The sequence below is a fragment of the Fusarium falciforme genome, chromosome 5 (assembly GCF_026873545.1).
Source record: "Fusarium falciforme chromosome 5, complete sequence".
Lineage (NCBI taxonomy): Eukaryota > Fungi > Ascomycota > Sordariomycetes > Hypocreales > Nectriaceae > Fusarium > Fusarium falciforme.
In genome coordinates this window covers 2572306-2599001 of record NC_070548.1, presented here as the reverse complement: position 1 = coordinate 2599001, position 26696 = coordinate 2572306, and the positions used below count along the sequence as shown (strand labels likewise).

Here is a 26696-nt window from a genome sequence, read left to right as displayed (position 1 = left end):
CGGGGAGTTAATGCGACACCAACCCACGTGACTCGACTTGTTTAATTAACACCTTTGCTTGCGGAACTGTCGCCAGCCAATCAGAGGCTATTAAATCATTCGAAGCGAGGGAGCTGTCTGCATTCCATTCTTGTTTCATGTGAAAATATTCATACATTCCATCTTTCTAATCCATGCCGACAGCGGGCTTGAGGGCGTCAGTCTCATCAGCTGACATGGCAAACGAAAGAAGCACATGAAAGAGGCAGAGCAAAGAAAATTCAGATCGTCGATTACCAAGGTGAGCCCTGCTCGTGCAGCACGGCTAATTAAACGAAACAACACAGTCAGCTCCTCACAAAGATTGGCCAGATGAAGGGATCCATCCATCCTTGGATGCCGTATTCGCATGTGGAGGGGTCCATCAATCGATCAGGGGCTGCGTTAGCCCTCAACAGCCCCATGCTGTGTGCCGTTTTTAGTGGCAGTTGCAACCCCCATCATTGACGCCGACAGCGCCAGCAGCGAACAAGCCGCTGACAGTAGCAGGGGGCCCAGGGGCTTTTAGGGGGTTTTACGGGCCTCGACCCCTGACAGACAAAGACAAGCAATTCCAATCCTTGGCAATTTGAAACCTTCGTGGTAGCCCTGCCCGGCCGAGCAAATCGTAGGACACGCGACACAACCTCCCACTCCAGACGAGACACCAAGTGATACATTCCCCGAGCGTTCCAGGCGCTTTTTCGATCCTACACCAACCTTCCATTGCCTTTCGCATTCCGTCACCTCATCGTCACCTTCGCCCTTCAACTCCTGCTATTTCTATTGCTATGGTGACGATCTCCCCAGACGGTTTCGCTACGGTTGTTCACTAGGGAAAGCTACCCCCCATCCCTTGCGCAAGAAGCATCAAAAAAACAGCTTCCCCTTCCCGATGAATTCAACTTCAATCCCCGACCAAGATGCGCATCAGCAAGGTGCCAACCGCCCGGCTTCGCCAGAGCTCAAGGGCGAAGAGCTGAATGGCTCACCAGCTTCAACTCAACAAATCGAGAAGCCAGTGCTGACGGACAAGCTGGTCAATGGTTCCGTCAAAGAGACACAATCAACAAACGATGATACGACCCCTGAGAAGCCCGAGACGACAATGAATAATACGACCGCCGACGCAACATGCCCTTCCGATGAAGAGACACCTGTCGCCAAGGTCCTCCACTTTCTAGCTACTGCGACTCCTGGTTCCCTTGCTGGTGTAGCAGTCGGCTTCGCTGCCTTCACATACCTGACCATGGGACGACTGGGCCTCGTTCTTATCGGCGCATTCGGCGGTGTCGTGGGCTTCATCTCTTGGGAAGCTCGAAATCCAGAAGTCTCTAGAGCAGTCCGAGGAGAACGAGGCATCGACGTTATCGAACGGCTGCTAGAATCCAGAAACAACAAGACAGAGGAGAAGGCCGAGGACAGCAGCGACGATGAAGAGACAGCTATCAAAAACTTTGACGAGTTCCGCCCTGAGACTCGGGAAGCCCTTGGAGGACTCGTCGACGCCGTTATTAGGGACTACGTCAAATGGTGGTACAGCCCGATCATTCCGGCTGACCATTCATTCCCTCTGGCCTGTCGCAAGACGCTCACCTCGTATCTTCTCGCCGTCTCTAATCACCTGAGCCGTAAGAGACCCGCAGACGCATTCCTCGACCTCCTCACCAACTCGTCATCGATCATCATCGTATTCATGTCCGAGCTCGCATCCGCCTTTGCCGAACTGCCCCCCGACAGCAGCATGACAGCGGCCGACGCCGTCTACAACTACCTTGCCGCCAATCCCGACTGCCACCTAGCCAATCTTCTAAACCAGCGCCAGCAGGCGGCCAAGTTCAAGATGGTGGCGGAAGACTTGCTTGGCTTTCTCGATCGTAACGCATACAACTGCGATCCTGCCCGTGTTTTCTTGCGTGAGATTCTTGCGAACTCGGTTCTTGAGAAGACGCTACAAACATGTAGCCAAGCTGATTGGATCAACGGATGGATTGTGTATCTCCTCGAAGCCGGCGAACCTGACTTGAACCAGGCCATTGATGTTGGCATGCAGCGTGGCCCTGAGGCGACCGCTGCCACGAATGTGTTTGCGGATTTAGACGGCAATGTCGGAAACGTCGGTATCGCAAAGCCGGGACGCAGCTCACTCGAGAACGAAAGAGCTCGAAGAAAGGAGCCCCTTGGTCACAAGAAGAAGCTGAGCAAGGCAGAGGAGGAAATGGATGACGCCATGGAAGAAATGAAGCGCATGAACCAAATGATTGCTGAGGAAGACGCAAGACGAAAGCGCGAGTCGGTCAATTCTGTGAAGGGATCCAGCACAACATCAAACGCCAACAAGAGACTATCCACCACGGGTGAACAATCTCCCAGGTCTACAGCGTATGGCGAAAGGTCTCTCCCATCGGCAACGTCAACCGAGGGCTTTTCTACCAAGAGCGATATTGCCCCGACTCCGATTACGCCACGATCACCCATGGACTCCTCGAGCCCTGAATCATCTCCTAAGGGATCAGAGGGAACCCGCTTCACGAGCTTTGACCAGATTGTGCCTCCGGGCCAAGACAACGAAGAAGATGAGCCGCCTAAGAAAGCGCCTCTTACCCTCCATAATGCATCCATCACCCTGCACGATGATGCCACGGGCGACAAGAGTCGTATCCGTACCAAGCCTACCTGGGACTACTGGGTCCAAGTCGAGCCATCCGTGGCTGGCTATGCTGGATGGATGATTGTACGAAGGTATAATGATTTCGAGACTTTGCATGAAATCTTGAGGCGGATTGCCAACATCTCGGGCGCCACGGCTTTCACCGAGCTTCACAAGGACCTACCAGACTGGAAAGTCCACACTCGCGAGTCACTCCGTGGCGAGCTGGAGAGGTATCTCCGAGATGCCTGTTGGTACCAAAGTCTGGCCGAGAGTGAAGGCATGAAGCGATTTCTGGAAAAGTCTAAGGGGCATACACACAGTGAATCCAAGTCTGGCTTCGGGTGGGAGTCAATGGGCAAGGGCATGCTGGACGTGCTCACAACGGCGCCCAAGGGTGCCATGGAGGGAGGCAAGACCTTGGTTGGAGGCGTTACAGGAGTTTTTGGCAACTTTCCGGGCCTCAGCAGGAAGACTACGAGCCAGTCTGTAGATTTGACGAGCCACTCAAGCAGACTCTCCATCTCGACACCTCCGACTCGAATCGATGGTATGCGATCTCCAGCTCGCTCGGCACGAGACAGCATGGACAGCCAGCGGTCGTCAGTTGTATCCACGCAGCCTGGAAAGATGCCCCCCATGGAGCGTCGTCCTAGCTACCAGTCGCAGAGTGAGTCGGATCCAGAGCTACGCATGAGCCGAGCAGACCGTAAGGAGACCGGGTCGGCATCAGCAAGTGCTCGTCCTAGTCGGGAGCATAGCCGTGCGCCGAGCCTTGCACAGCTACGATCTCCTTCATCAGCCAGTCTCGACTTTACGAAGCTGCCACCTCCACCTGATCAGATCGCGGACGACTATGGATCGCCCGAAGGCAACGGTGATATGCAAGACAAGATGAACGATAGCATCCTGAACCAGCAGCACGGACGCAAGGGCTCACAGCAGATCCCGACACCTCCTCCGTCTGTCTCGGGAGGCAAGAGGTTATCTCTGAAGCCTGCCAGGCAGTATGCCCAACTCTCAGAGCCTGAGACACGGGTTGCAGTTGAGCTGCTATTTGCCGTCATCAATGAGATGTACACGCTGTCTTCGGCATGGAACATCCGACGCACCCTGCTGACGGCAGCCAAGTCATTCTTGCTTCGCCCCGGCAACCCGTCCCTCTTGACGGTCCAGTCGCTGATCCAAAAGTCCGTCATCGACGCAAACACATCGGACGCGGGTCTGGCTCACCAGCTGCGCAAGATCCGGGAGAACATGATGCCGACAGAACAAGAGCTTGCCGCCTGGCCTGCGGAACTTACAGCAGACGAGAAGGAGAAGCTCCGAGTCAAGGCCCGTCGTCTGCTCATCCAGAGCGGCCTGCCAGCTGCGCTGATGGGCGTGATGGGTCAGGCTGCGACAGGCGAGGCACTCGGCCGAGTGTTTGACTGTCTACAGATCGAAGAGGTGGCTCGGGGACTGCTCTTTGGGCTGATCCTACAAGTTGTGCGAATTGTGACACACTGATTTCTGCGCGAGTAATACGTAATGTGATGGGAAAGAAACATGACCTGGTGTTTGGTGTATTCGAGGGTTTCTTGCCGAGATCCAAGGAAGGGAAAGGCTTGCTTTTTTGTGTTTTTCTTGTACGACTTTGGGAGGGGGTGAACATCAATCACACAGAAGGGCAACTCCGGCAACGGCAACGGAGCAGATGGGTTTTCAAATGTTGTTGCAAACTGCACTAGAAGAAGAGGAAGAGGATCATGTATAGTAGATATGTCGAGATGGGAGCCTTGATGGCCTCGCTCGCTTTTATTAATACCGGAACGAAGGAAGACGCGTAAAAAGACGCTTATATTCACCAAGACCAAGACGGACATGATCTTACGCCCGAAGCACCGCCCGAAGCATCCATCCATCGTCCGAACCACCGCTCAGGGGAGGGTTATAGACTAGAGACGTCTTGTCACATTCTACGGATACTCTACCATACATACCCGCGAATGTGCAGCAAGCAATCAATGGCCTCTGCGCGGACAATTCGATTCCGTACACGTCATCTCTCCTCACAAAAGAGTAAACAATCCTCCCCGTCTGAGTTACACTTTGCTCCCCCATAACCCACCCGGACAAAAAAGCAACTCTTTCGCCGGCCGGTGGTGGTAGATCGCCCCCATCCGTTCCCCTTGTCAGGCCCACGGTCCTCCTCAATCTCCGCGCCGTCCGGGACCCACGCAACAACCAAAAAGAAAAGTAAACGCATGGGAAAGGGGGGGACCAAAAGCCGTCGTACGATTATCGACGGTTGACCGTTTACTAGCCATGGGCTGCACGTGGGAGAATCATCATTCTTTTTTCGTCCAGTCTTGGGATGAACGCTAGACTAGGGGAGGGGATGGAAGCGGGAGCAAGGGTTGATCATCTACCAGGAAGCGGGAGCCATGTTCTTGACAGCCTGGGGATGGAGGCTCGTGGCTTACTCAATGTGTGCCCATCAACAGGCGAAGAACGCTTGGTCTCTTTATCCGGTGGACAAGGTCTTGCTTGCCGGTCTCTCCCACAATCCGATGATCAAGAATCTCGACGTCTTGAAGTCATGCAATTGACATCCAGACACTATCTCCCTTGCCCAGAAGCCAAGTCCTACATGTATTCTATCCAAGACAATGTGGAAAAAAACCTCCACCTATTGGCTTCCTAGTGTGCCCCTGATCTTCCTCACTTGTTCTAGATTACGTCTCCTTCCTTTCAACGTGATAACCTTCTTTTGTTTACAACGCATCCAAACTCGGGCAAGGCTATCAATCCTTAACCCCTACCATCTAACAACCCTCAGGGATTGACGCGTCCGATAGACACCCTTATCCTTGCCCGTATCCGTATTTCTCAACCTTGATATACATCCCGGCTGGTGACACCACGGTAGACTGTGCTTGGAACATGGGGCCTTTCCCCCTTCAACCATATTCAGCCTAGGAGACAGCATACTAACATCATGGTGCGACGCGAATACCAAGTCAAATACGACATACAGTCACAATGGAAAGGATTTGAAAGTTGACAAGTAATGTTCTGAGTAATATATGATTAGACAAGGGATCTAGAGTCCCAGAGTAGATAGTAGAGATACAGGGCTTAATGTGATGCGCCAATCACCAACCAACATAGAAAAAAAAAAAAGTGTAGAAGAAACGCAGAGAAAACCTGCCAACACCGCCCAATGATAGTACATGATGTTATATGAGATGTCTAACATGCTGTTGCAGCCGTGGTGGTCTCGTTAAGAGGCAATAAATAAAAGGCTTGATAATAATATGAGTAATGATGATGCTAAGAAAGAGTCGAGAAATATGCTGGGGGTATCAAAGGATTGTATGGGGTCGGCCGTAATTCATAGTAAAGTGGTGCTGAACGATGAAGTGATTAAAGGTGTTGGGTTTGTGTTGAGCCATCAAGGCTTGTAGACAGTATTCGTGAGAAGGGGAATGTCGTCTTCAGCAGGCTCGCTTTCGCGGGTCGTTGGGGGTGATGCCAAGGGAGAGACTGCTCGAGGCTCAGAGATATCCCTTCGCTTCATGGCATAGTTATCAATAGACAAGCCATTGAGCATCTCGTGGCTTCGTTGACGATGGAGTGCGATCCGTTTGGTCTCCATCATGTCGACTGCCGATGGGGGTTCGCTGGCTTGCTTGCTCATCAGAGTGATTTCGTTCTCAACATCAGCCAGGAGAGCGTAAACGTCGTCTCCGGCATAGATTCGAATGCTCTCAACGTCGGATCGCTTCAAAGATGCCATGGCTGTTGGGCGCTCCTCGGGCTCCTCCTCCTGTGTCTCTGCCTCCTCAATGACAGGCTGCTCCAGGATGGTGCTTGGGACTTGAGCCACAACGCGTTGGGGCGAGGGCGAGTTGTGTGGGCTGCTTGTGCTGTGAGGAGATGTGAAAGTGTCCTTGGAAGGGCTTCGTGGGGGTGTTGAGATGTTACCGACACCTGAAGAGGGGGTGCTGCTTGGTGCCTGTTGCTGCTGTGGCTCGGGTGTCATGGGCAATCCGCCGACAGGGAGACAAGCAGCTGCAGCAACGTGCTCAAGAAGCTTTTGGCGAACACGAGTGCGTCGGTTCTCTGCTTGCTCTAGCTTGTTGACCCAGTCGTCAATAGAAGCATCCAGCTCGGCAAGCGCCTCCTCTTGCTTCAGCATCGAGTCGTGGCTAAACTTGGCTACGCGAGGAGAGCGCAGATACTGGCAGATACGCGAGTGGAGGTTTCGGCGGCCTACACGGAGAGCATTGTAGGTACGACGGAGGTACTCGGTTCTCTCATCCAAGTGACGAAGTTCCTTTGATAGCGCCTCAACGTCTGTCGACTTGAGCACCTCGAATCGCCCCACTTGAGCAAAGGCTTGCTTCTGAAGCAAAGCAAGCTCCGATTGTTCGAGCTGCTGTGTGGCGTCCGCTTGTTTCACACCAGTGGGGAGCTTCTCAAAAGCCTTCTTCTCAGAGCTCTTGCTCCTCTTGGACTCTGTCCTCTGGATAATTGGTCCGTTGTTAGTGCGCAAGTCGGGCCTCTTTCGTGGGCGACCTCGGTCCGTCATGCTCGATGATTCAGAGCCGCCCCGTCGGTGACCCCGAAAGACGCTGCTCGGTTCAGCCGTCAAAGTAGGAGTGAAACGACCCTCTGCAGGCTTGGGGGACGCAGGTCGGGATTCGGTTATCGGTGCCGAAACTGGAGTTGGTAGCGCTCCAGTAGAAGCTCCATTGGTCGATGCTGATTTGGGAGTTGTGAGATCGGGCATTGAGGAAGCGGGAGTGTAAGGAGTTCGGCTTCTGGGCGACACATTGTTACGGCCAGTTCTGAGCGAATCATTCCTCGTGGGGAAGCAGTTGAGAGATTGCTGGCGTCGGAGTAGGGGCGAGTGTGCATCAGACTTGGGGATGACCAATGGGGCAAGATGCTTGAGCGAGATGGGGATCGAGCCTTGAGGCATGGGATGGCGAGACTCTTTCTCCTCGCGAGGATCAGGGCCTTCATCATCGCTAGAGATATAGAGGAAGGTATCCGTAAGTTGGTGCTTCCTGCTTGAGTTGCCTGGAGCACTAATAGAGCGCTCGTGAAACGGCGGGCGACCAGGAATGGTTGCTGCAATCGAGTCAGTTTCCAATCTCGAAATATATACTGAGTGTGCGTACGTGAGTCCATTGAAAGCTCTTGAACAGTTGTCATAGGTCCAATCTCGGGTACACTGATCTTACGGCGTCGGACCAAGCTGGCCTGGTTGAGTCTCTTCTTGAAGCTATTGGGAACCGATTGTTTCTCTGCTTTTTCGTTCGTCGAGCCTGAAGGGGCGGCGGGAGCCGGGGCAGCCTTCTCAGATTCCGGGTTCTTGCCACTGTTGAGGATGGGCAATCGCCTCTCCTTGGGGAAGAGCTGATACTTCCTGGATGGCTCGGGTTGCTGCATTCTCCAGGTGAAGGGCTTCTCGGGCTGGGGGGATGTTTTCTGAAAAGATGGCACAGGTAAGTCTGGGCCAGGGCAAGAGGTTTGGATGGGAAGAGAATTGGGGTCATACCAGCTCGTTTGCAGGCTGCGACGTTGGCTTAGTTATATGGTTGGCGTCGATATCGACGATGCACTTGGCAATGTGAGCCATTGTGTCGAAACAATCCTGTTTGCTCGGGTAGCCAGAAGAGGAAGTAGGTCAGTGTCAGAGATTGATGGCGCCGGCTTCAGATGACACTGCCGTCGGTGTTAGGGCGGCGAGCTATAGCATAGGTCAAACAGGCACACGGTAGGGTTGGAGTGTTTCGGGTTCGAGGAGGCTGGCAGGCAGGCAGGACCAGAGTGCAACGTCGACTCTGGCATTGACGGTATATAACAAATCTAAGTGTGGATGTCAACCCCAGACGACGGCTTAATGCCAAGATGGCGCGCTCTGAGTTGGGTTCCTTCGCTTACATCTGCCCAGGCACGCAGTCACCGGAGACTACCAGGCCGTTTCTCAGTCATCCGCCCCTTGCTGATGACCGTGATGGGATATCGGGCCCCCTAGCCACGGCCATGGACCCAAGAGCCCCGCCAGATGGTGTCACGCCCCGGAGGCAAAAAGCATCGAGAAGCTTTGGTACACCGGCCTGAGACAAGAGCGCAGAGAGGTCTGGGGACGCGGGAGAAGCCAGGGGGGTGTTGGTGTTGACGGGCCCGAGACTCGTGGCTGCAAGTGGCAGCAAAGCGCCACCTGGAGGACCCAGGGTCGGGGTCGAGGCAGAAAAGGGAATGGATGGACTAGGCCTGTCAGAACTCAGAAGGTCTTTGGGTAGTGCAAAAGAACAGACCAGGAGGTTGCCAACGGCCGCCATTCAACGCCTCGTCGGCCGTCTGCTCAATCACACCTCTCTGTCCGTCCCTTGTGGCTCAGGTGCCCCTGGAACCGACCGGGGGGCTCGATGGAGCCAGGGCCCGCCGCGCTACCGACGCCGAGGCAGGGGTAGCCCGCTCCACCATGACGCTCGATGATCAGGGGCCCCTTGGGCTCGCCGTTGCTTGAGACAGGGGCCAGTTGAGCCGGACTCTCTTGGCACGCTGGTTGCTCATGGGCGAGGGCTGAATTATCGTGCAAAACTTCCCATCAATCATCGTCGTTAAAGAAACGAGAAGCCATGGCTCGTGCGGTGCTGCTGATCTCTGATGGAAGATGAACAAGAAAAAAAGGAGTCGAAGCATTTTGGCATTGACAGGAGATGGGAAAGTCAAGCCGATGCCTCAGGTCTAGCAAATTTTCTATGCCTTGAAGCTCCAGCTGACTCTCACGGGAAGCAGCGGCGGAAGGTACGTTTCATGGCCAGTCAAATCTGGAAGGAGAGGACAAAGCGGGAGACACAGCCAACGCCGATCTGTTCCATTGGGTTGCTTCGCCTGAGATCTTTGCTTCTCCCATGTCGTATTCCCTCGGAGACAACTGGTCGAACCCGTTGCGATTGACCAATGAGCTCTGCAGGTGCCTTCTCCTTGGATCAACCCTCGATTTCAGCCTCCGCCAAAGTCGAAGCTCGGCCCTCCCTCAGCGCGCTCAACACCACCAGAAGGCACCAAGATCGACTGGACCTGAATCCGCCAGCACGGATGTTCTATGTAGGCTGCGCTATATGCCGTATCTTACACCCTCGCTTACAGCTTCTGTGCCCCGAATCTACATACGCGGAAACCCTTTGGCTGATGAGCTGCCGCCTGTGCAGTTCAAACCTGTCACGAGCCAACCTACCCCACTCGTCCAACCCAACAACACCTGCAATGCAGTCAAAATATCACGTCTTTCATGTCTCAAGATATCGAAAACATGCATATGCGAATCAACAAAGTCATCACCTGCCGCTCTTCTTGCTCTCCCTTTGTCAAAGCACATTCACGACACCTCTATCTCGCGTGGAGCGCGGCGATCCCGCGCCGTCGGGCCATTTACACGCGAGAGGCAGATCAAAGTCAAAGTCAAACCTCAGTTTGATCGACGAATGGCGATCAAGGGTCGCCAAGCCTACCCAGACTAACATCGCGTCGCCGCAACACGAGGGACCCGACATTTTTCAAGGACCAAGGGCGGTGGCACCTTCGGATGAGCTTTCAAAATCCGGTATCAAGTTGAGAGATTGCATGCAAACACAACCTTGGTGATGTAAATGCTTATTACAGCTGCTTTATTGACCCCTCATTATTTTGACGTCATCCAGCTTCAAGTTTGCTTTCGTTTCTTATTCCTTCCTTGACCACTGTCTCAACCCCCATCACCAACCTGTCAGCGTCGCAGGGCTGCTTCCGTAAGCCGGCCAGGCCCAGACAGGCTCCAGCTTGAAACAGGAGTCCAGATTAGACCCTTCTTCTGGTTCAGCTCCCCGGTGAAAAACATTTCTTCTGGAACGAGCCATACTCGACACGTCCATCTACCCGACGGGGTGCCACACTCCCGGCCCTTTGCGGCTTGGCTATTAAGATCTGAGCGCGGCACAGCTTCTTTCTCGGTAGCCATCTCCGAAGCCCTCTCCTGAAGGGGACGAAAATGTTGTTTCATGTGCATTTGCAATCTTCTTTGGGCAGAGACATCACTTGTCACATCTATTGACCACATCTCTGTTGCAACGTGGTGTCGCATCTTCAAGCACGGTGGCTTTCCCCTCACCTGCTCACCTACATACAGCTTACCTCTTTGTCTCTATTAACCTTGCTTTTCAGTCACCCAAGTCATCCGTGCTTTACCGCAGCTCGCATGGGTCCCTTGCATCATCCCGTGCGTTTTCTCATCCGGGTGGTTGAACCGGCCAGGGATGGGCCATTCACCGGAGGAATCTGTCACCCTTCTGACAGCCACCCACCATGGCCACCAGGAGCCCGTTTCCAGATTGGGGGCTAGTCGTTTGTCCCCTGAACACCAGTGTTTCTGATCCAGACATCCATGTCAACCCGAGTATTCGCTTCAGATGTCCATACAACCTTGTGGCGTCGCACTTGCTACAGTACAATGCCTTGTTGTACCCTAGACCGGGGAAGATATCATCATCACCGCGTTCCAATGGCTTCATCACTCCTGTCAACCCAATCGCCCCGGATCAGATTGCGTGCCGTCCTAATCGAGTTCATATCGGACCTCACCATGGCTACCAAAGTGGATTCACGTCACATCAGTCAAGTCTAGACTCGCCAAAATCTGCGTGATGGTAAACAACAATGCAGTTCATGTAAGGTGCAGAGTTATCACAACTCTATAACATGTCCCGCCACATCTCTGCATCCTCCCTGTGAACTTTAGGGGCAACGTGACCAGTGACCACAACCCTAGGGAGATACACGAGTCATCGTCCCTCCAACAGCTTCGTGTAGTTGAATGAGAAAACAATCTCCCCTCTTTCATGCTTTATGAAACGTCCTCTCCACGGCCCCTACCGAGACTGGAACCGGAAAGTCGGCAGCCCGAGATGTCCCACAAAGACTGGAACAGACACGATGGCTGGGAGTTGAAGACAATGACGTCCTCAAGTTCAGGGCATTTCGGTGATGAAACAGGACAGAGTGAAGTCTTTGCTTTTGCTCATCGTCCTCTAAGAAACGAAACAGCACTTCTCTGTTGAGCGTTTCGGCAGCAACAATGATGCATGGAATTATGGCACACCATCTTTACCTGCCGCGAGCTAGAGGAGTTCGGACGAGAACACGTGCTGGCCAAGACTACAACCGGATAGCTCCCAGAGAGGCTGCACACCTATGTAACAGCCCTACAAGACCGAGACCAATGAACATACCAATCCGTTGGCGAGTTAGGGCCTAGCTTGCCACTAACTAACTGGATGCACGCATCTGATACCTCGGCTTCAAATAGATAGCGGCCATGCCTGGCTTGGAGGTTTCAACCAATTTAGCAGTTAATCCGGGTGTTAAGGTAAGGCATAGAGTCTAAAAGATGGACCAGCAGTTGACGATGGTAGAGCGACGGTCAAAGGGAACCTAGCAATGCATCTCAAAAGGAGTGCGATCGGCATCTCCGTCCACGGCAAACCCGAGCATCCAGGACGCAGATCCAAAACCAATGACTCGACTGTTGTGAGAGCAGTATTGGTCATGAATCTGTTGTCGTCGCACATTTGTTAGGCTCAGTGCTGATCGATGGATGGCTTGCCCATCCCCGGGAGTATGGCTTGGCAGCCCAAACTTGGACTCTTGCCAGGGTTGTCTCTCGTCAAGCCGGTTGTGTTCCGGTCGGGATATAGGCAAGGGCTGAAATATCTCGTGGGATTTTCCTTATATCACTCGCATCTTATGGGCAGGGGGTTCCTGGTAGGAGTCGAGGCCTTCTTCGCCTTGCGGCCCCTGCGTTAGCACCAACGGCCGGGAATCCCCACTACCAACTCGCACCGTCGCCACCGTAGGCCCGGCCCAAGCTCGCTTGTGCTGGGGCGGTTTCGTGGGGTGATATTGTTGCCTCACCATGCCCTGTCCCGCAGTTGTGTAAAGAAGCCAGGCCCAGGGAGCCTGCCCATGGTCAACACCAAAAGTATGGCATCTTCGCAATCGTGAGATCCAAACAGGAGACATGTCCGTATCACACGGCCAGGGAGCCGGTCGGGACTCGGCCGCCATGGAGAAGCAGAGCTCTGAAAAATTTGCGGGGTTGAAACGGCGTTTCATCAAGATCTCGGTGTCTTTCAACGTTGAGTACAGAGGAAAACCCCTTCATCTCGGGGTTGACTTGACTCGTAGGTCTTAGTCCTGTTGGCTGTACCGGGCAATCTCCACAAGTGCAAAGGATCCTGCGCGAACAGAAAACTGGAACATATCACCAGTTCCATTCCGGAGATATAGGTAAGCATGGTGGGCTTAAGCGAATTGCTTGCGCGCGCAAGACGGAAGAAGTCATCTGCAAGCTCTTTAGCTGGAGAAACATTACACCTGACGGCAAGTAATGAGCACCGGTAATCTGGTTCTCCTATGTTCAATCGTTTCGAGCGTCATCTGTGGGTATCTTCATCGGATGTTAGGTTTGCCGTTGGGTCAAGATACGAATTGAGGGCCTGCTTCCGCTCCCTGCTCAGTTGCGCCAAGACATTTGACGAAGTCCAAAGATAGTGCGGTCCCGGGGGGACGGGGATAACCTTCGGTGGTTACCTGACCAGGGATATTTGGCCGTGATCTTCGGTGAGAATCATGGCAAAGTAAGCAAAGAAAGCATACGACGACAATATGCCCGTCGTGGAAAGAAACGGGAAAACAATAAGAACAAGGTTTGGGGCTGATGCGAGATTGCCATCTTGGATAGGCGACTAGACTCATTAATGAGTGGTGGCACAGCTCCGGAGAAACAAAAGTCGTCGTTGATCGCCGAGTCCGTCCTGCCTAGCTTTTGATCACCTTGTGGTTGCGAATTGAGGCCGTCTATATTTGGCCATGAACTGCGTCGAGGCGGAGAAACATCTTCCCACGTGGTTCCAGAAGCCCTGGCAAAGTCAAACCAATAGGGTTAAAGTCATATGAGTATTGGTTCAAAATCAATCGCCTTCCAAAAATGGCATCGCGATATAGATGTCAGTAAACAAAAATGCCATCAAGATGCCACAATTTGTGGTTGATGATGCATCTTCAGGAAGGTAAGTAAGTTGGTTTAGGCAGGTGGTGCACAATCTGGCACGTGACTCACCCAAAGAGGCATCTCAATGGCTGCCGAGTTCCGCGACAAACCCGCACTCATGACGTGAGCCGCCAAATACCGCCGTGCCATTGGATCAAGAGAGCCTCATGTCGTGGCTCTCGTTCCTCAAGAAGCCCGCCTTTCTGCGAAGTTCGCAAGCTACACTCACTCACAACCTTAGACGAACATTCGCAACTGTCAACATGGCGACCCGAGATCCCAGCACCCTGTCCAACTATAGCGCTTGGCGGACACGCCATACCACGGCCAACTTCAAGATTGACTTTGAGGATAAGTGCCTCAAGGGATCTGTCACTCTTCAACTGGAATCTCAAACCGACAAGGAGAGCAAGGAGATTATCCTCGACTCTAGGTTCGTTGATATCTCCACTGTTCGCATCAACTCGGCCGAGTCCAAGTGGGAGTTGAAGGACTTCTCGGCGCCCCTCGGTGCCCCTCTTCACATCTCAGTTCCTGAAGGTGCAGCCAAGGGCGAGGTCATTGACCTTGCTATTGACCTCCAGACGACTAGCAAGTGCACTGCTCTGCAGTGGCTCACTCCCGCTCAGACCTCGAACAAGAAGCACCCGTACATGTTCTCCCAATGCCAGGCCATCAACGCTCGTTCCATCTTCCCCTGCCAGGACACCCCTGACGTCAAGTCTACCTTTACCTTTAAGCTCACCTCGTCCTTGCCGGTTGTTGCGAGTGGTGTCCCTGTTGGAGACCACGAGGCGACGCCTGGTAAAGAGAAGCTTTACGAGTTTGAGCAAAAGGTTCCCATCCCATCTTATCTCTTTGCCGTAGCCTCTGGCGATATTGCGACTGCATCGATTGGCCCTCGCAGCGTGGTGGCCACGGGTCCCAATGAGCTGGCGGGATGCAAATGGGAGCTTGAGCGGGATATGGAGAAGTTCATGGAGGTCGCAGAGAAGCTTGTTTTCCCCTACAAGTGGGGGGCTTACAACGTCCTTGTCTTGCCTCCAAGCTTTCCTTACGGAGGTATGCTAGTTTTTCGGGGAGAGAGTCGAGATGATACTCACAGAACCTCTAGGCATGGAGAACCCTATCTACACCTTTGCCACCCCTACAATTATCAGTGGCGACCGCCAGAATGTGGATGTCATTGCTCATGAGCTGAGCCACAGCTGGAGTGGCAACCTGGTTTCCAACGCGAGCTGGGAACACTTGTGAGTCCGGATGTTCCAAACCCAGTTTTGCGATACTTACTCTCCCCAGCTGGCTGAACGAGGGATGGACCATGTATCTCGAGCGTCGCATTCAGGCTGCTATCCATGGTGAACCGGAGTTCCACTTCTCTGCCATCATCGGCTGGAAGGCCCTCGGTAGGTAACATCACACCAACCCTGTGATACAAGACTTACCGTTGCATAGAGGATGCCGTGGAGCTTTTCGGCAAGGATCACGAATACACCAAGCTCATCATCAAGCACGAGGGCCTTGACCCTGAGGACGTCTACAGCACCGTTGCGTACGAGAAGGGCTTCCACTTCGTCTACTACCTTGAGCGCCTGGTTGGTCGCGAGAACTTTGACAAGTTCATCCCGCACTACTTTACCAAGTGGTCTGGAAAGTCCCTCGACTCGTTCGAGTTCAAGCAGACCTTCCTTGACTTTTTTAACGGTCTCGGCGATGAGGAGATTTCCAAGAAGATCGCCGAGATTGACTGGGATGACAAGTTTTACACACCTGGACTTCCCCCGAAGCCTGATTTCGACACCAGCCTAGCAAACATGTGCTACGAATTGGCAAACAAGTGGAAAGATGCCGTATGTCCGATCTTTGTGGACCGGGATTGGTTTGCTAATGTTTCACTAGGGTTTTGAGCCCAGCATCAAGGATGTGGCGGACTTCACTGCAAACCAGAAGCTCGTCTTCTTGGCCGAGGTGCAGCAGTTTGGCGCCCTCAGCCCAGAGCAGGCTCAGCTTATGGGCAAGACCTATGACTTCCTCTCTTCAAAGAACGTCGAGATCTTGTCAGCTTACTATCTGATCGCTCTCAAGGCCCAAGACTCAGCCATCTACCAAGACGCTGCCGATCTGCTCGGGCGGGTCGGTCGCATGAAGTTTGTGCGCCCTCTGTTCCGTGCGCTGAACAAGGTAGACCGACAGCTGGCATTGGACACTTTTGAGAAGAACAAGGACTTTTACCATCCTATTTGCAAGGGAATGGTGGAGAAGGATCTTGGCCTTTAGACGAACCATGGTGTGCCGAGGCATGCATCAGGCTACAGATGGATGTCTTGATGCGAGATAGCAACCGTAGAGGAAAAGCAACCAATGTTTTTACTCCAACCAACTTGAGCTCTCCATGACTTGTCCCCACGTTTGGTCTTCAGCCCTGACAAACTTCTCGACAGAGTCAACATTGTCTGCTCCAAAGTTGCCATACAGGTGAGGAAATCCATCCTCCCACTTGATAGATCCAGTGAATTGTTCAAAGCCCAGCTTAACTATCCACAGTGAAGATGCTTTGTTGAAAAATAAGTTGGCGGTTTTGGGTACCTTGACAATCAGCACGTCGTAGTCAATAATGACAAAAAAGACTCACCTGAGTAGATGTGCTTAGATGAATGAAGCCATCGTTTCTATCAAGCTCCGACAAGGGATGCTCCTTTGGGAACGGCTCTGCGGGAGCCTCTGGAACGATCTTGTAGATGTACTTTGGAGGAGCTTCGGCTGTCATTTTCACGATGTTTTGATGATGGTGTTGAAAGGCTGCAAGTGAGCGATGATGCGATGCAGTGGTGTTTAGGGTACATAGGCCGAGTGCGAGTCCACACAGTGTCTTCTTGGCTTCCCCACTGAAAATCTGTGGCTTGTCCCGACTACGCACTGTGCTTCTAGTGCCCCCTCAGTCCTCCTTTCACGTGAAGCTGGGCATGCGTGAACTGCATCCTCAACCTCTTGTGTCCTCGATGCTACCTCCTGCATATCAAAAACCTGCGTGAATTTCTCTTACGCTGCAACGATACCGCATCTTTCGGGCCTCAAAAGCTGGGAGGAGAATCCCAGTGGCATCGGGAATGTCGCGGGGCCCAGTTCCGTCTCAGCTTCATTTGCTGTCAAACCTACCGGCTCTATCTATTGGTGACAAGGTCAGGTTTCTTGGATGGTATGACCAACAGAGCTCACTGGCCTTTCTCTTCATCATTAGCCTCTGCTCCCACACTCTCTACGATGCCTTACACCCACTAACGCTGATAGTGTCATCTCGTACTCAACGTCGTCAGCCTGTCTCTCCCTGGCTCACCTCTACCCGAGAGACACCAATGTCACTGCCCTTGTGGATGTCAGCCTGCTGCTTGAGACGCTCACCTCCGAGCAGACACGTGTCGGCGAGTACCTCAACATCATAGGCTATATCACGGCCAAGAAGGTACTCCGTGATGTGAAGCTGCCTTCCCGAGAAGAAGTGCAAGTGTCTATACAAGCTATCGCACTTTGGTCGACTGGTTCGATGGATTTGCAAAAGTACGAAAGGATCCTTGACCCCCCCAAGTCTGGAGGTTGAAGTATGTGCTGGGCCACATGATGTCGACGGTCGAATCATGGCCGATGGACTGCCTGCCGCAGCTAATTGCTTCGATCTCTTGCTGCAACCAGAAACCTGGGCCTTCACCTCGCAAACATCCAGAGTCCAGCAGTGAATGAGGTCGGCCGGAGTCATGTCTGCCAGTGTGCGGCGTGCCCCAGCCGTGCGGTCTACCACAGGAACTTGCAGCTTGCAATCCAATTGGAACACGAAGCTGGCCGGAACCCGGATTAGGCATCTCCACTACTGCGCTCTGGCGCGGTTAGGCGACCTTACCTGCACTACATGCCTGAAGCAGGTGCAATTTGGGCAGTGTTCAGACTCATCTGGACTCGGTTGGGCTGGAATGGTGCCAGCTGGCGCCGTGTCTTTGGATGGCACGACGGCCAAGTATGACACCTGCTTAACTCGCATCAATTGGGTATCTCAACCTCCCCATGCCTCTCTCGGACACCTGATTAACAAGGAATTCTCCACCATAGATGCGCAAGCTTGCGCTCTGTCTGCCTCACCGCAGGCTTCACATCGCATTATGAGTCGCCTCGCGGACCTTCCTGACCCGGTGTATCGGCTTACACCTGTTGTTCGACTTGCAGATAGCCGCCTTTGAATGAATACCAGACCCGTCTCTACACCAGCTGAAGAGCATTGTGGTCATCACCACCATGTCATGTTCGAGTACTGTCCTCGCCAAGTCAACGACGATCGCGGTGGCGTCGATGAGCGTCTCTGGGTGCCCCTCTGGAAACGATGATGGGCTGGTGCAACGGTCGCTTTAGTGGCTTTTCTGGATTCTGCTGGACTTTGGCAGCCGCCTGTCGATCCCATAGATCCTTTGATTTTCGACAGATATCATCGATTTGTTCCTGGCAATGATGTCAACATACCGAGGACAAGACCACTCATGTCAAAGATAGATCACCAACATCTGTCAGGCAAGAGCCGGGTGTGGTGATGAGGAAACCATCCTCTCCCTAGGTCGATATATGAGTACAAAAATCACCAGGGCTCCCTCGAGATCAAGATACCTCCAACGTATAAGGGCGGACCGTGGCCTGGGGACCCAGGTAGTACTGGAGCTCTTGGGTGATGACCCTTCTATGAATATCCTGGTGTGGGATCCAGTACTTGTTCATGGAGGATGCCATTGTTCGACGTGGTCGTACAAGCGACTAGCGATGAGTTTACGGAATATCGAGACAAGCTGGGGAGGTGAAGGGGGATATAGGCCGGGCTGAGCCGGGGTATTTATTCAGGTATAGCCTGGGGCAGGCTATGTTCGACGATGTGCCTGACGAGTGACGGGTGCATTCATGCTAATGTATGCGAACCCAAGGTATGTCGGTCGGTCCTGGCCGTCGCTCAGTGTGACAGGCAGGGCTCACCGCTCTGCAGGCTGATATTCCAAAGCAAAGCCACTCTGGAACCGAATCAAGGGGCATCTGCACTACAATTCGCCGCACATGTTTCGCCCGTTCCATGTCTCCGGAGATATTATGGAAGGAAAACCCCTGCGATACGCCGTGAGAAATGGTGCGCGGTGGAAAAGTGAGGCGAACGGTGTGGTCGGTCATTGGTGTGCGGCGTCCAGCGTCCGCCCTGCCAGCGTGGCAAATGCCAAATGAGGTGCATTTGGTGCCAATAATACCCGTTGAACGGAAACCGAACAGGCCTTGGCCCGTCGACTCTCTATCTTGACGCCGAAACGGGCGCATTGAAGTGCAGACGGCGACGGGAGACGACGTCTGCCAAGGCCCTGTCCGGGGTCAAGGACGGGATTGTTGAGACTCCGCCTGACAAGCACGCGGATGCCAGAGGCGGGAGTTCGTTTGAACGAACCTGGATCTGCGCTTAGCACGCGATCAAGCTTTGAGCTAGTATCGCTGCCACAGGCTCATTGGGCTAGACAAGCGCCAGGTGCATCCGTCGATCTGGGGTCACGGCACGTATCGCCTCATCTCCTGGATGTTCTGCGCGCGATGTCGATCCTGTAAGCGACCAAGGATCCCCTTACTTTTCATGAACCTGTCAAACTTTGGGACTCTGTCGTATTTACTCACACTAACCGAATATATCCGTAGAGTCCGAAGGAGAACTCCAGGGCGGTTCGTGAGTGTCACCTCGAGAGGAGCGGGGAGGAGCTTGTCCTTGTCGCCGTGGTGTTATAGTCTGCCCCGAGCCCGAGGCAACCGGCTTGTCTGGTAGTCATTGGTGCTATAATACTCACGCTAATAGGACTACGAAACAGCCCTGACCGAGTGACTGTATCAGACTGGTCCGACTCGTTGAGAACAGAGATTTGGTGATGGAGCCCTGCCGCCCTGGAATGACACTGAATCCCTGAGCTCGGAAAGGGTCCCGTGAGCCCCGTTTCGTACGAGCAAGTGAAGTAGCAAGTTCGCCTACACCGGAGTCCGCACATCTCTGATGCCGCCGTCGCCAGATTCGCGACAGTACCCGGCGGCTTCACGTGCAGGTGTCTGTGATTCTTAATGACTGCACAGGAGGGGATCCTCCAGACGCCGCTTAAAGAGAGGACTTGCCCGTCGAGGCAAGGAACGCAAATTCTCAGCTGACGTGTTGGAGTGGTGGACATTGGCCTTGGCCTTCGCATTGGTTTAGAATGCTCATATCTTTTACTCCAAAGTCCTACTTTGTGAGGCGAAGGGATCTTGGTCCATGTGGCAATGTTTTCAGTCACCATCCACCAACCAAGCGATCGCCACTGCGAAGAGTCCCCCCTTCGACTTACTTCTGAGACGCTGTCGTTGCTTCTTTTTCATACGTGTGTACCTCCGGAATGCCCCGAAATGATGTCTTGTCCGTGTTACGGCTTCCCCAACTTGAATGATGTGCACCTGTTTCTTGTGGTAGAGACAACCAATGTGCATTCTCCCTTTGTTACTGGGCAACTGCTCCATGGGACAAAGCCAAGGGATCATCGGAAATCAAAAACTCGAGGGTTTCGAGACATTGGTCCATGTCCCAGCTCGCTTTGTCTGCCCTGCGAGTGCATACCCGTGATCCACAACCGTGCGCCAGAGCGGAAGTCAGAGCGGGAGCTGAAGCTAGTGTGTTAGAGTTTCAAATTGCATGTGTGTAAAGATGGAAGAGGATTCTGGAGAGGCTAAAAGAATGCCATGTTGGACCAGCTCTTACCATCATTACCTGTCTTGATGTCAATTACGTCCAAAACAACGAGACACTCATTGGATATCACGACAATGGCTGACGGCTAATAGCCGGCTGATTGAGTCGGCAGCGCACGCAAGCTTCCTGCACGTGAACTCCCGAAGCCAGTACCACCCCAGGTCCCCTTTCAAGCATCTCATGTCAGCTGCCCAATCAGAAGCACGGGACCTGGATCAAGTGCAGGGTAGTGCAGCGCGACCGCGTCCTCACTAACCTGGAACCTTCCCTGCGAAATTTGTTGACAAGCAACCACCGCCTGCGCCAGACAACGGCCTCCCACAGACTCCCGTTGGCCTTGTTCCCCAGGCTGACGACGACAATCTCGCACATCGCGACCTGCATCAACGGCGAGCTCTTGCCTGGACGGCAAAGATCGCAATCCGCCCGAAGCCTCTTCCCCAACGTGCGCCGCCGCCAAAGGGCGACACAGTGTCGTCATTTCTGGATACCCCCCGAGAGCCCGAGCTCGCTAAGGAGACGGTCGACCCGCCATTTGCCATCCCCTACCTGCGAAATTATACCGACACCGACGAGACGATGCGCTGAGCTGCGGCCTTGGATGGATACCACGCCCACACGTCGCATGCCGCTTTTCTTATAGAGACGATACATATTTATCTTGTGCACTCGCACCGGCGCAGCTTGATTTCGACCAAGCCCCGCGCATTCCTCAACCACCAAGTCCTTGTCTAGAGGGGGACCGCCTTGGGTCCCCTGGACAATCCCGCAGCCATGGCGCCCGCCGGAGGAGGAAACATCAAGGTGGTGGTGAGGTGTCGACCTTTCAACGGTAGAGGTAAGTCTTTTGGATGGGCTTGGACGCTGAAAGGGCGGTGCTGAAACGGGATGCAGAAATCGATCGAGGTTCAAAATGTGTCATCGAAATGAAAGGGAACCAGACGGTTCTATCCGCCCCCGATGGACATCAAGGTAAGGGCGTCAAAGATACGGCGCCCAAGGCCTTCGCATTCGATCGATCATACTGGTCCTTTAACAAGAACGACCCCAATTACGCCGGCCAGTCTAATCTTTTCGAGGATCTGGGACAGCCCCTGCTTGACAATGCCTTCCAAGGCTACAACAACTGTATCTTTGCCTACGGTCAGACCGGTTCCGGAAAGTCGTACTCGATGATGGGATACGGCAAGGAGATCGGTATCATTCCCATGATTTGTCAGGACATGTTTAAGAGAATAGAGTCCATTCAAGCGGACGGGACGACGAAATGTACCGTCGAGGTCTCATATCTGGAAATTTACAACGAGCGAGTCCGTGATTTGCTCAACCCATCGACCAAGGGCAACCTCAAGGTTCGAGAACACCCTTCTACCGGTCCTTACGTCGAAGATCTCGCCAAGCTCGCCGTGAAGGGGTTCCAGGAAATCGAGCACCTTATGGACGAAGGAAACAAAGCGCGAACCGTCGCCGCGACCAACATGAACGAAACATCCAGTCGAAGTCACGCTGTCTTTACCCTCATGTTGACGCAGAAGAAGTTCGACGTGGATACCAAGATGGAGATGGAAAAAGTGGCCAAGATCAGTCTGGTCGATCTGGCAGGTTCCGAACGAGCTACGTCGACTGGTGCAACGGGTGCTCGACTGAAGGAAGGTGCTGAAATCAACCGATCGCTATCGACGCTGGGTCGTGTCATTGCTGCACTGGCCGATTTGTCTACAGGAGGGAAGAAGAAGAAGGGTGGTGGTCAAGTCCCATACCGAGACAGTGTCTTGACATGGTTGTTGAAGGACTCGCTGGGTGGAAACAGTATGACGGCTATGATTGCAGCCATCAGTCCTGCCGATATTAACTACGACGAAACCCTGAGTACACTGCGTTACGCCGATTCTGCCAAGCGCATCAAGAATCACGCAGTTGTCAACGAAGATGCCAATGCCCGCATGATACGAGAACTCAAGGAGGAATTGATGCTTTTGAGAAGCAAACTTGGTCATGGACCGGCCCCTGCTGGAGCTGCTTCTTCAGGACCCGCCGACCAAGTCTATGCTGAAGGCACGCCGCTCGAGAAGCAAATGGTCAGCATTACTGGCGCGGACGGCGTTGTGAAGACCGTTTCAAAGGCAGAGATTGCAGAGCAACTGAGCCAGAGTGAGAAGCTCCTCACGGATCTGAATCAGACATGGGAGGAGAAACTTCTCAAAACGGAGGAGATTCACAAGGAGCGTGAAGCTGCCCTGGAGGAACTCGGAATTAGCATTGAGAAGGGTTTTGTGGGCTTGCACACTCCCAAGAAGATGCCCCATCTTGTCAACTTGTCAGATGACCCCCTTCTCGCCGAGTGTCTCGTCTACAATCTCAAGCCCGGAATAACGACAGTGGGCAACGTCGACACCAATGCGGATCACCAAGCGAACATCCGACTCAACGGAAGCCGAATTCTGCACGACCACTGTACCTTTGACAACGCAGCCGATGGAACTGTGACTGTTATTCCGAGCGAAGGTGCTTCGGTCATGGTTAACGGAAAGCGTATCACGGAGCCTACACAACTTCACTCTGGATACCGTATCATTTTTGGCGATTTCCACATCTTCCGATTCAACCATCCCATGGAAGCGAGAGCAGAACGAGCTGAAGTGGAGAGGCCACAGAGCTTACTTCGTCATTCTATCACTGCAAGCCAGCTCCAGGCGCTGGAGCGAAGTTCTCCTTCACCAAGCCCTCGTCCTGGTCATGAAAGATCTTTTAGTAGGGTATCTGAATTTGGCGATTCTCGTCCGGACTCACCAGCTTTATCTCAGCGGAACGGCCGTGACTCGGACTGGTCCTTCGCCAGACGTGAAGCCGCCGGAGCGATTCTTGGAACTGATCAAAACTTTACCAGTCTCAACGACGAGGAGCTGAATGCATTGTTCGAAGATGTGCAGAGGGCGAGGGCAGAGCGAGTGAACGGCCGTGATGATGGAGACGACTCGGAATCTTCTTATCCTATCCGTGACAAGTATTTGTCAAACGGCACCATGGACAACCTATCTCTGGACACAGCGTTGACGATGCCCTCAACACCGAAACAAGGCGAGCCAGATGAGAAGCTCAAAGAGGTTCGAGAAGAGCTGCAGAATCAACTGGAGAAGCAAAAGGAGGAATACCAAGATCAACTGAAGAATGCAGAAGCGGCGAACGTTGAGATTGAGGAGATCAAGAAAGAGAAGGTGAAGATGGAGGCAGCGCTAAAGGAGTTGAAGGAGGACATGCAGAAGCAGCTCAACCATCAACGGAAGCAGTTTGAGGAGAAGATCGAAAAGATGGACCCCCTGAAGATGCCAAAGAAGAGCCCGACACTCTCTGAAGAGGAAATTGGGCTAGCGAAGCGCTCCGTCAAAATCTGGAAAGGCCAGCACTTTGTCAAGATGGCAGAGATGGTGCTACAGAATGCCGCGATTCTCAAAGAAGCCCAGATCATGAGTCACGAACTCGATGAGAGCGTCGTTTTTCAGTTTGCCGTGGTCGACATTGGCCATGTCCTCTGCTCATCTTATGATATGGTCCTCAACGGCCTGACAGGCGAGGGTGACGACATTGCACTGGAACAGGCCCCCAAGCCATGCATTGGCGTTCGAGTGGTCGATTTCAAGAACAGCGTGGTCCACCTATGGAGTCTCGAGAAACTGCATGATAGGGTGCGGCAGATGCGACAGATGCACCAGTATCTAGACCAGCCCGAATACGCGCAACACCTGAGTCTCGACAATCCGTTTGTGGAGACTTGCATGCCATCATACACACTGGTGGGTGAAGTTGATGTGCCGTTGAAGGCTGTCTTTGAGTGTCGAGTCCAGGATTCGGTTCTCGATGTCCTATCGCCTTACACATCTCATGTTGTTGGCATCATCAAGCTTTCTCTTGAGCCTTCACATGCGCGTGCGCCTACAAACACCCTCAAGTTCAACGTTGTCATGCACGAGCTCATCGGCTTCGCGGAGCGAGAAGGCACTGAGGTGCACGCCCAGCTCTTCATCCCTGGCATCTCCGAGGAAGATGGTATCACCACAACCCAGATGATCAAGGACTTTGACGAGGGCCCTATCCGTTTCGAGAGTGTCCATAGCATGAGCATTCCTCTCTTCGCATCCCATGATGTCACTTTGAGGGTTGCTATTTTTGCCAAGGTGTCGACGATGCACTTGGATAAGCTCCTTAGTTGGGATGACATGAGAGATGCTGTGCCTGTGAGAGACGACATAACCAAAGCAACCCGCATCAATGAGTCTCAGTTCTTCACCCAGGAGAAGCATGACCTATTGTCCCGGGTTCAGATCATGGAGCTCAACGAGATGGGTGAGTACAGCGCGGTGGAAGTGACTCAGACGAACGAGTTGGATACTGGAACCTTCCAGTTACACCAAGGTCTGCAAAGAAGGATTGGCATCAACATTTCCCACAGCTCTGGCGATGCCCTCCCATGGGGTGGCGTTACTTCTGTCCGCGTTGGAAGGATCCAGCTTGTTGACTCTGCCGGAAAGACGCCTGACATGGGCGCCAATGAACCGGATATCCCTCTGAAGCTGTCGCAGAGCCCAATCTTCCGGGAGAATGCCAACGGCACCAAAAGCCTCACCATCTATGCCCAGTGGGATTCAAGTGTGCACAACTCATTGCTCCTTGATCGAGTGACTCAGGACAAGTATCGGGTGCAGATGACCATTTCGTGGGAGATCAGCTCTGAGAAACTGGCAGAGCCGATGAAGTTCTCGCAAAAGGTTTGTGTGCAAATTCTGTCGAGAACCTTTGTGCGTCAGACTTCCATGTTCTCGGCCCTGTGGCAGAACATACGATTTGTGCGGTCCTCGACAGGTATCTTCACTCTCACCATGCGCCCTGCTCCGATCAAGAAGGTGGGTGACTTGTGGAGGCTGAACAGCCAGCACGACTATGTCAAGGGAGAGGAGAACTTGACAAGCTGGACCCCTAGGGGCGTGTCCCTGGTGAGCGACTTTATCACAGCTCGCAGAAAGAAGAGGCGCGCCGCGGATATTGTTACCACTGAGACTATCCTCGCTAAACTTGGTTTTGATGGAATGAATGCGAAGCCCGAGCAAAAGGAACCCTCGCCCTCGCCCTCTCCGGAGCTCAAGCCAATCATCCCCAGCGATGACGACCTACTCCATGATACACCCGAAACCTCTCCAGCTCCCTCGTTGCACGAAGAAGAGGTGCAAGAGGTGGCTCTTGATGAGGGAGAGCCTGAGGAGTCTAAAGAGCCCAATGAAGAGGATGAACTCAAGGAGGGAGAGCCTAAGGAGGGAGAACCCAAGGATGGAAACCCCGATGACGAGGAGCCCAAGGACGGGGAATCCAAGGCCGAAGAGCAAAAGGCTGAAAACGCAGAAGACACAACGCCAGAAGCCACAACAGAGGAGGATACGCCGATCAAGGTGGAAGAGCCACAACCCAAGCCAGAGTATGACGAGGAGCAGACGGATCTGCTGCAGAAATGCTTGAAGCTCTGGAAGAAATTCCCCGACCCCTTATCAAATCTCCTCAGCCCAGCAAACATAGCGCCACCAACAGACGGACTCATGACCAATGCGCCGTTGCAACCAACCCTTGTCGCGACGGTCATCCGTGTTCCCAAGAATCCCAAGGTGCTGAAGGGTGGATACCTGTTGGTCCCCAACAGCGACTCGACACGTTGGGTCAAGAGGTTTGTCGAGCTACGACGACCATACCTTCACCTTCATTCGGCTGGTGATGGTGACGAGGTTGGGCTGGTAAGCCTGCGTAACTCTCGCATTGACAGCCAGCCTGGAGTGCTTGCCCTACTTAACGGGTCCGATGACTACGATAATGCATCAGATCACAGCGGACAGACGGGTGGATCCGACTTTACCCCAGGGCACCGGCGAACTTCGTCAGGCCGTGTGATCTCTACCATCTGGACGGGAACGGGCGGGGGAGCCTCAAACGGGGGCCCCGGCCTACAACGTCTTCCCGAACGGATGCAGTCGGCGGTGTTTGCCATATACGGGACGGACAACACATGGCTATTTGCAGCCCGGAGCGAACGGGACAAGATGGACTGGATTTTCCGGATCGACCAGACATACTTGTCGGGCAACGACAGCTTGTCAGGAAGCGGGATGGCCAGCCCGTACCCGGGAAGCGAATACTAG

At 53.4% G+C, this 26696-nt stretch overlaps 7 protein-coding genes across 7 annotated transcripts; 4 read left to right on the top strand and 3 right to left on the bottom strand.

Annotated features, from left to right (window-relative positions):
• Window positions 1–913: 913 nt before the first annotated feature.
• Window positions 914–4177, top strand: NCS54_00701000 (PXA domain-containing protein; the record flags this gene model as incomplete). The annotated part of the gene is made up of 1 exon (XM_053152448.1): window positions 914–4177. The coding sequence occupies one exon, from the start codon at window positions 914–916 to the stop codon at window positions 4175–4177; it is 3264 nt and encodes a 1087-aa protein (XP_053008423.1).
• A 1927-nt stretch (window positions 4178–6104) lies between these two features.
• On the bottom strand, window positions 6105–8300 carry NCS54_00700900 (Uds1 domain-containing protein; the record flags this gene model as incomplete). Its single annotated transcript, XM_053152447.1, has 3 exons — window positions 6105–7789; window positions 7840–8149; window positions 8220–8300. 3 exons carry the CDS (start codon window positions 8298–8300, stop codon window positions 6105–6107), a joined length of 2076 nt encoding a protein of 691 aa, XP_053008422.1.
• A 5621-nt stretch (window positions 8301–13921) lies between these two features.
• On the top strand, window positions 13922–16031 carry NCS54_00700800 (Leukotriene A(4) hydrolase; the record flags this gene model as incomplete). The annotated part of the gene is made up of 5 exons (XM_053152446.1): window positions 13922–14816; window positions 14869–15004; window positions 15054–15160; window positions 15210–15604; window positions 15654–16031. 5 exons carry the CDS (start codon window positions 13922–13924, stop codon window positions 16029–16031), a joined length of 1911 nt encoding a protein of 636 aa, XP_053008421.1.
• A 90-nt stretch (window positions 16032–16121) lies between these two features.
• Window positions 16122–16542, bottom strand: NCS54_00700700 (Hypothetical protein; the record flags this gene model as incomplete). The annotated part of the gene is made up of 2 exons (XM_053152445.1): window positions 16387–16542; window positions 16122–16340 (listed from the first exon to the last, which is right to left on the bottom strand). The coding sequence occupies exons 1-2, from the start codon at window positions 16519–16521 to the stop codon at window positions 16122–16124; spliced, it is 354 nt and encodes a 117-aa protein (XP_053008420.1). The 5' UTR covers window positions 16522–16542.
• Window positions 16543–16861: 319 nt separating this feature from the next.
• Window positions 16862–17349, top strand: NCS54_00700600 (Hypothetical protein; the record flags this gene model as incomplete). Its single annotated transcript, XM_053152444.1, has 2 exons — window positions 16862–16950; window positions 17043–17349. The coding sequence occupies 2 exons, from the start codon at window positions 16862–16864 to the stop codon at window positions 17347–17349; spliced, it is 396 nt and encodes a 131-aa protein (XP_053008419.1).
• Window positions 17350–18065: 716 nt separating this feature from the next.
• NCS54_00700500 (Hypothetical protein) lies at window positions 18066–18518 on the bottom strand (the record flags this gene model as incomplete). Its single annotated transcript, XM_053152443.1, has 3 exons — window positions 18066–18236; window positions 18297–18344; window positions 18399–18518. 3 exons carry the CDS (start codon window positions 18516–18518, stop codon window positions 18066–18068), a joined length of 339 nt encoding a protein of 112 aa, XP_053008418.1.
• A 2776-nt stretch (window positions 18519–21294) lies between these two features.
• Window positions 21295–26696, top strand: NCS54_00700400 (Hypothetical protein; the record flags this gene model as incomplete). Its single annotated transcript, XM_053152442.1, has 2 exons — window positions 21295–21358; window positions 21415–26696. The coding sequence occupies 2 exons, from the start codon at window positions 21295–21297 to the stop codon at window positions 26694–26696; spliced, it is 5346 nt and encodes a 1781-aa protein (XP_053008417.1).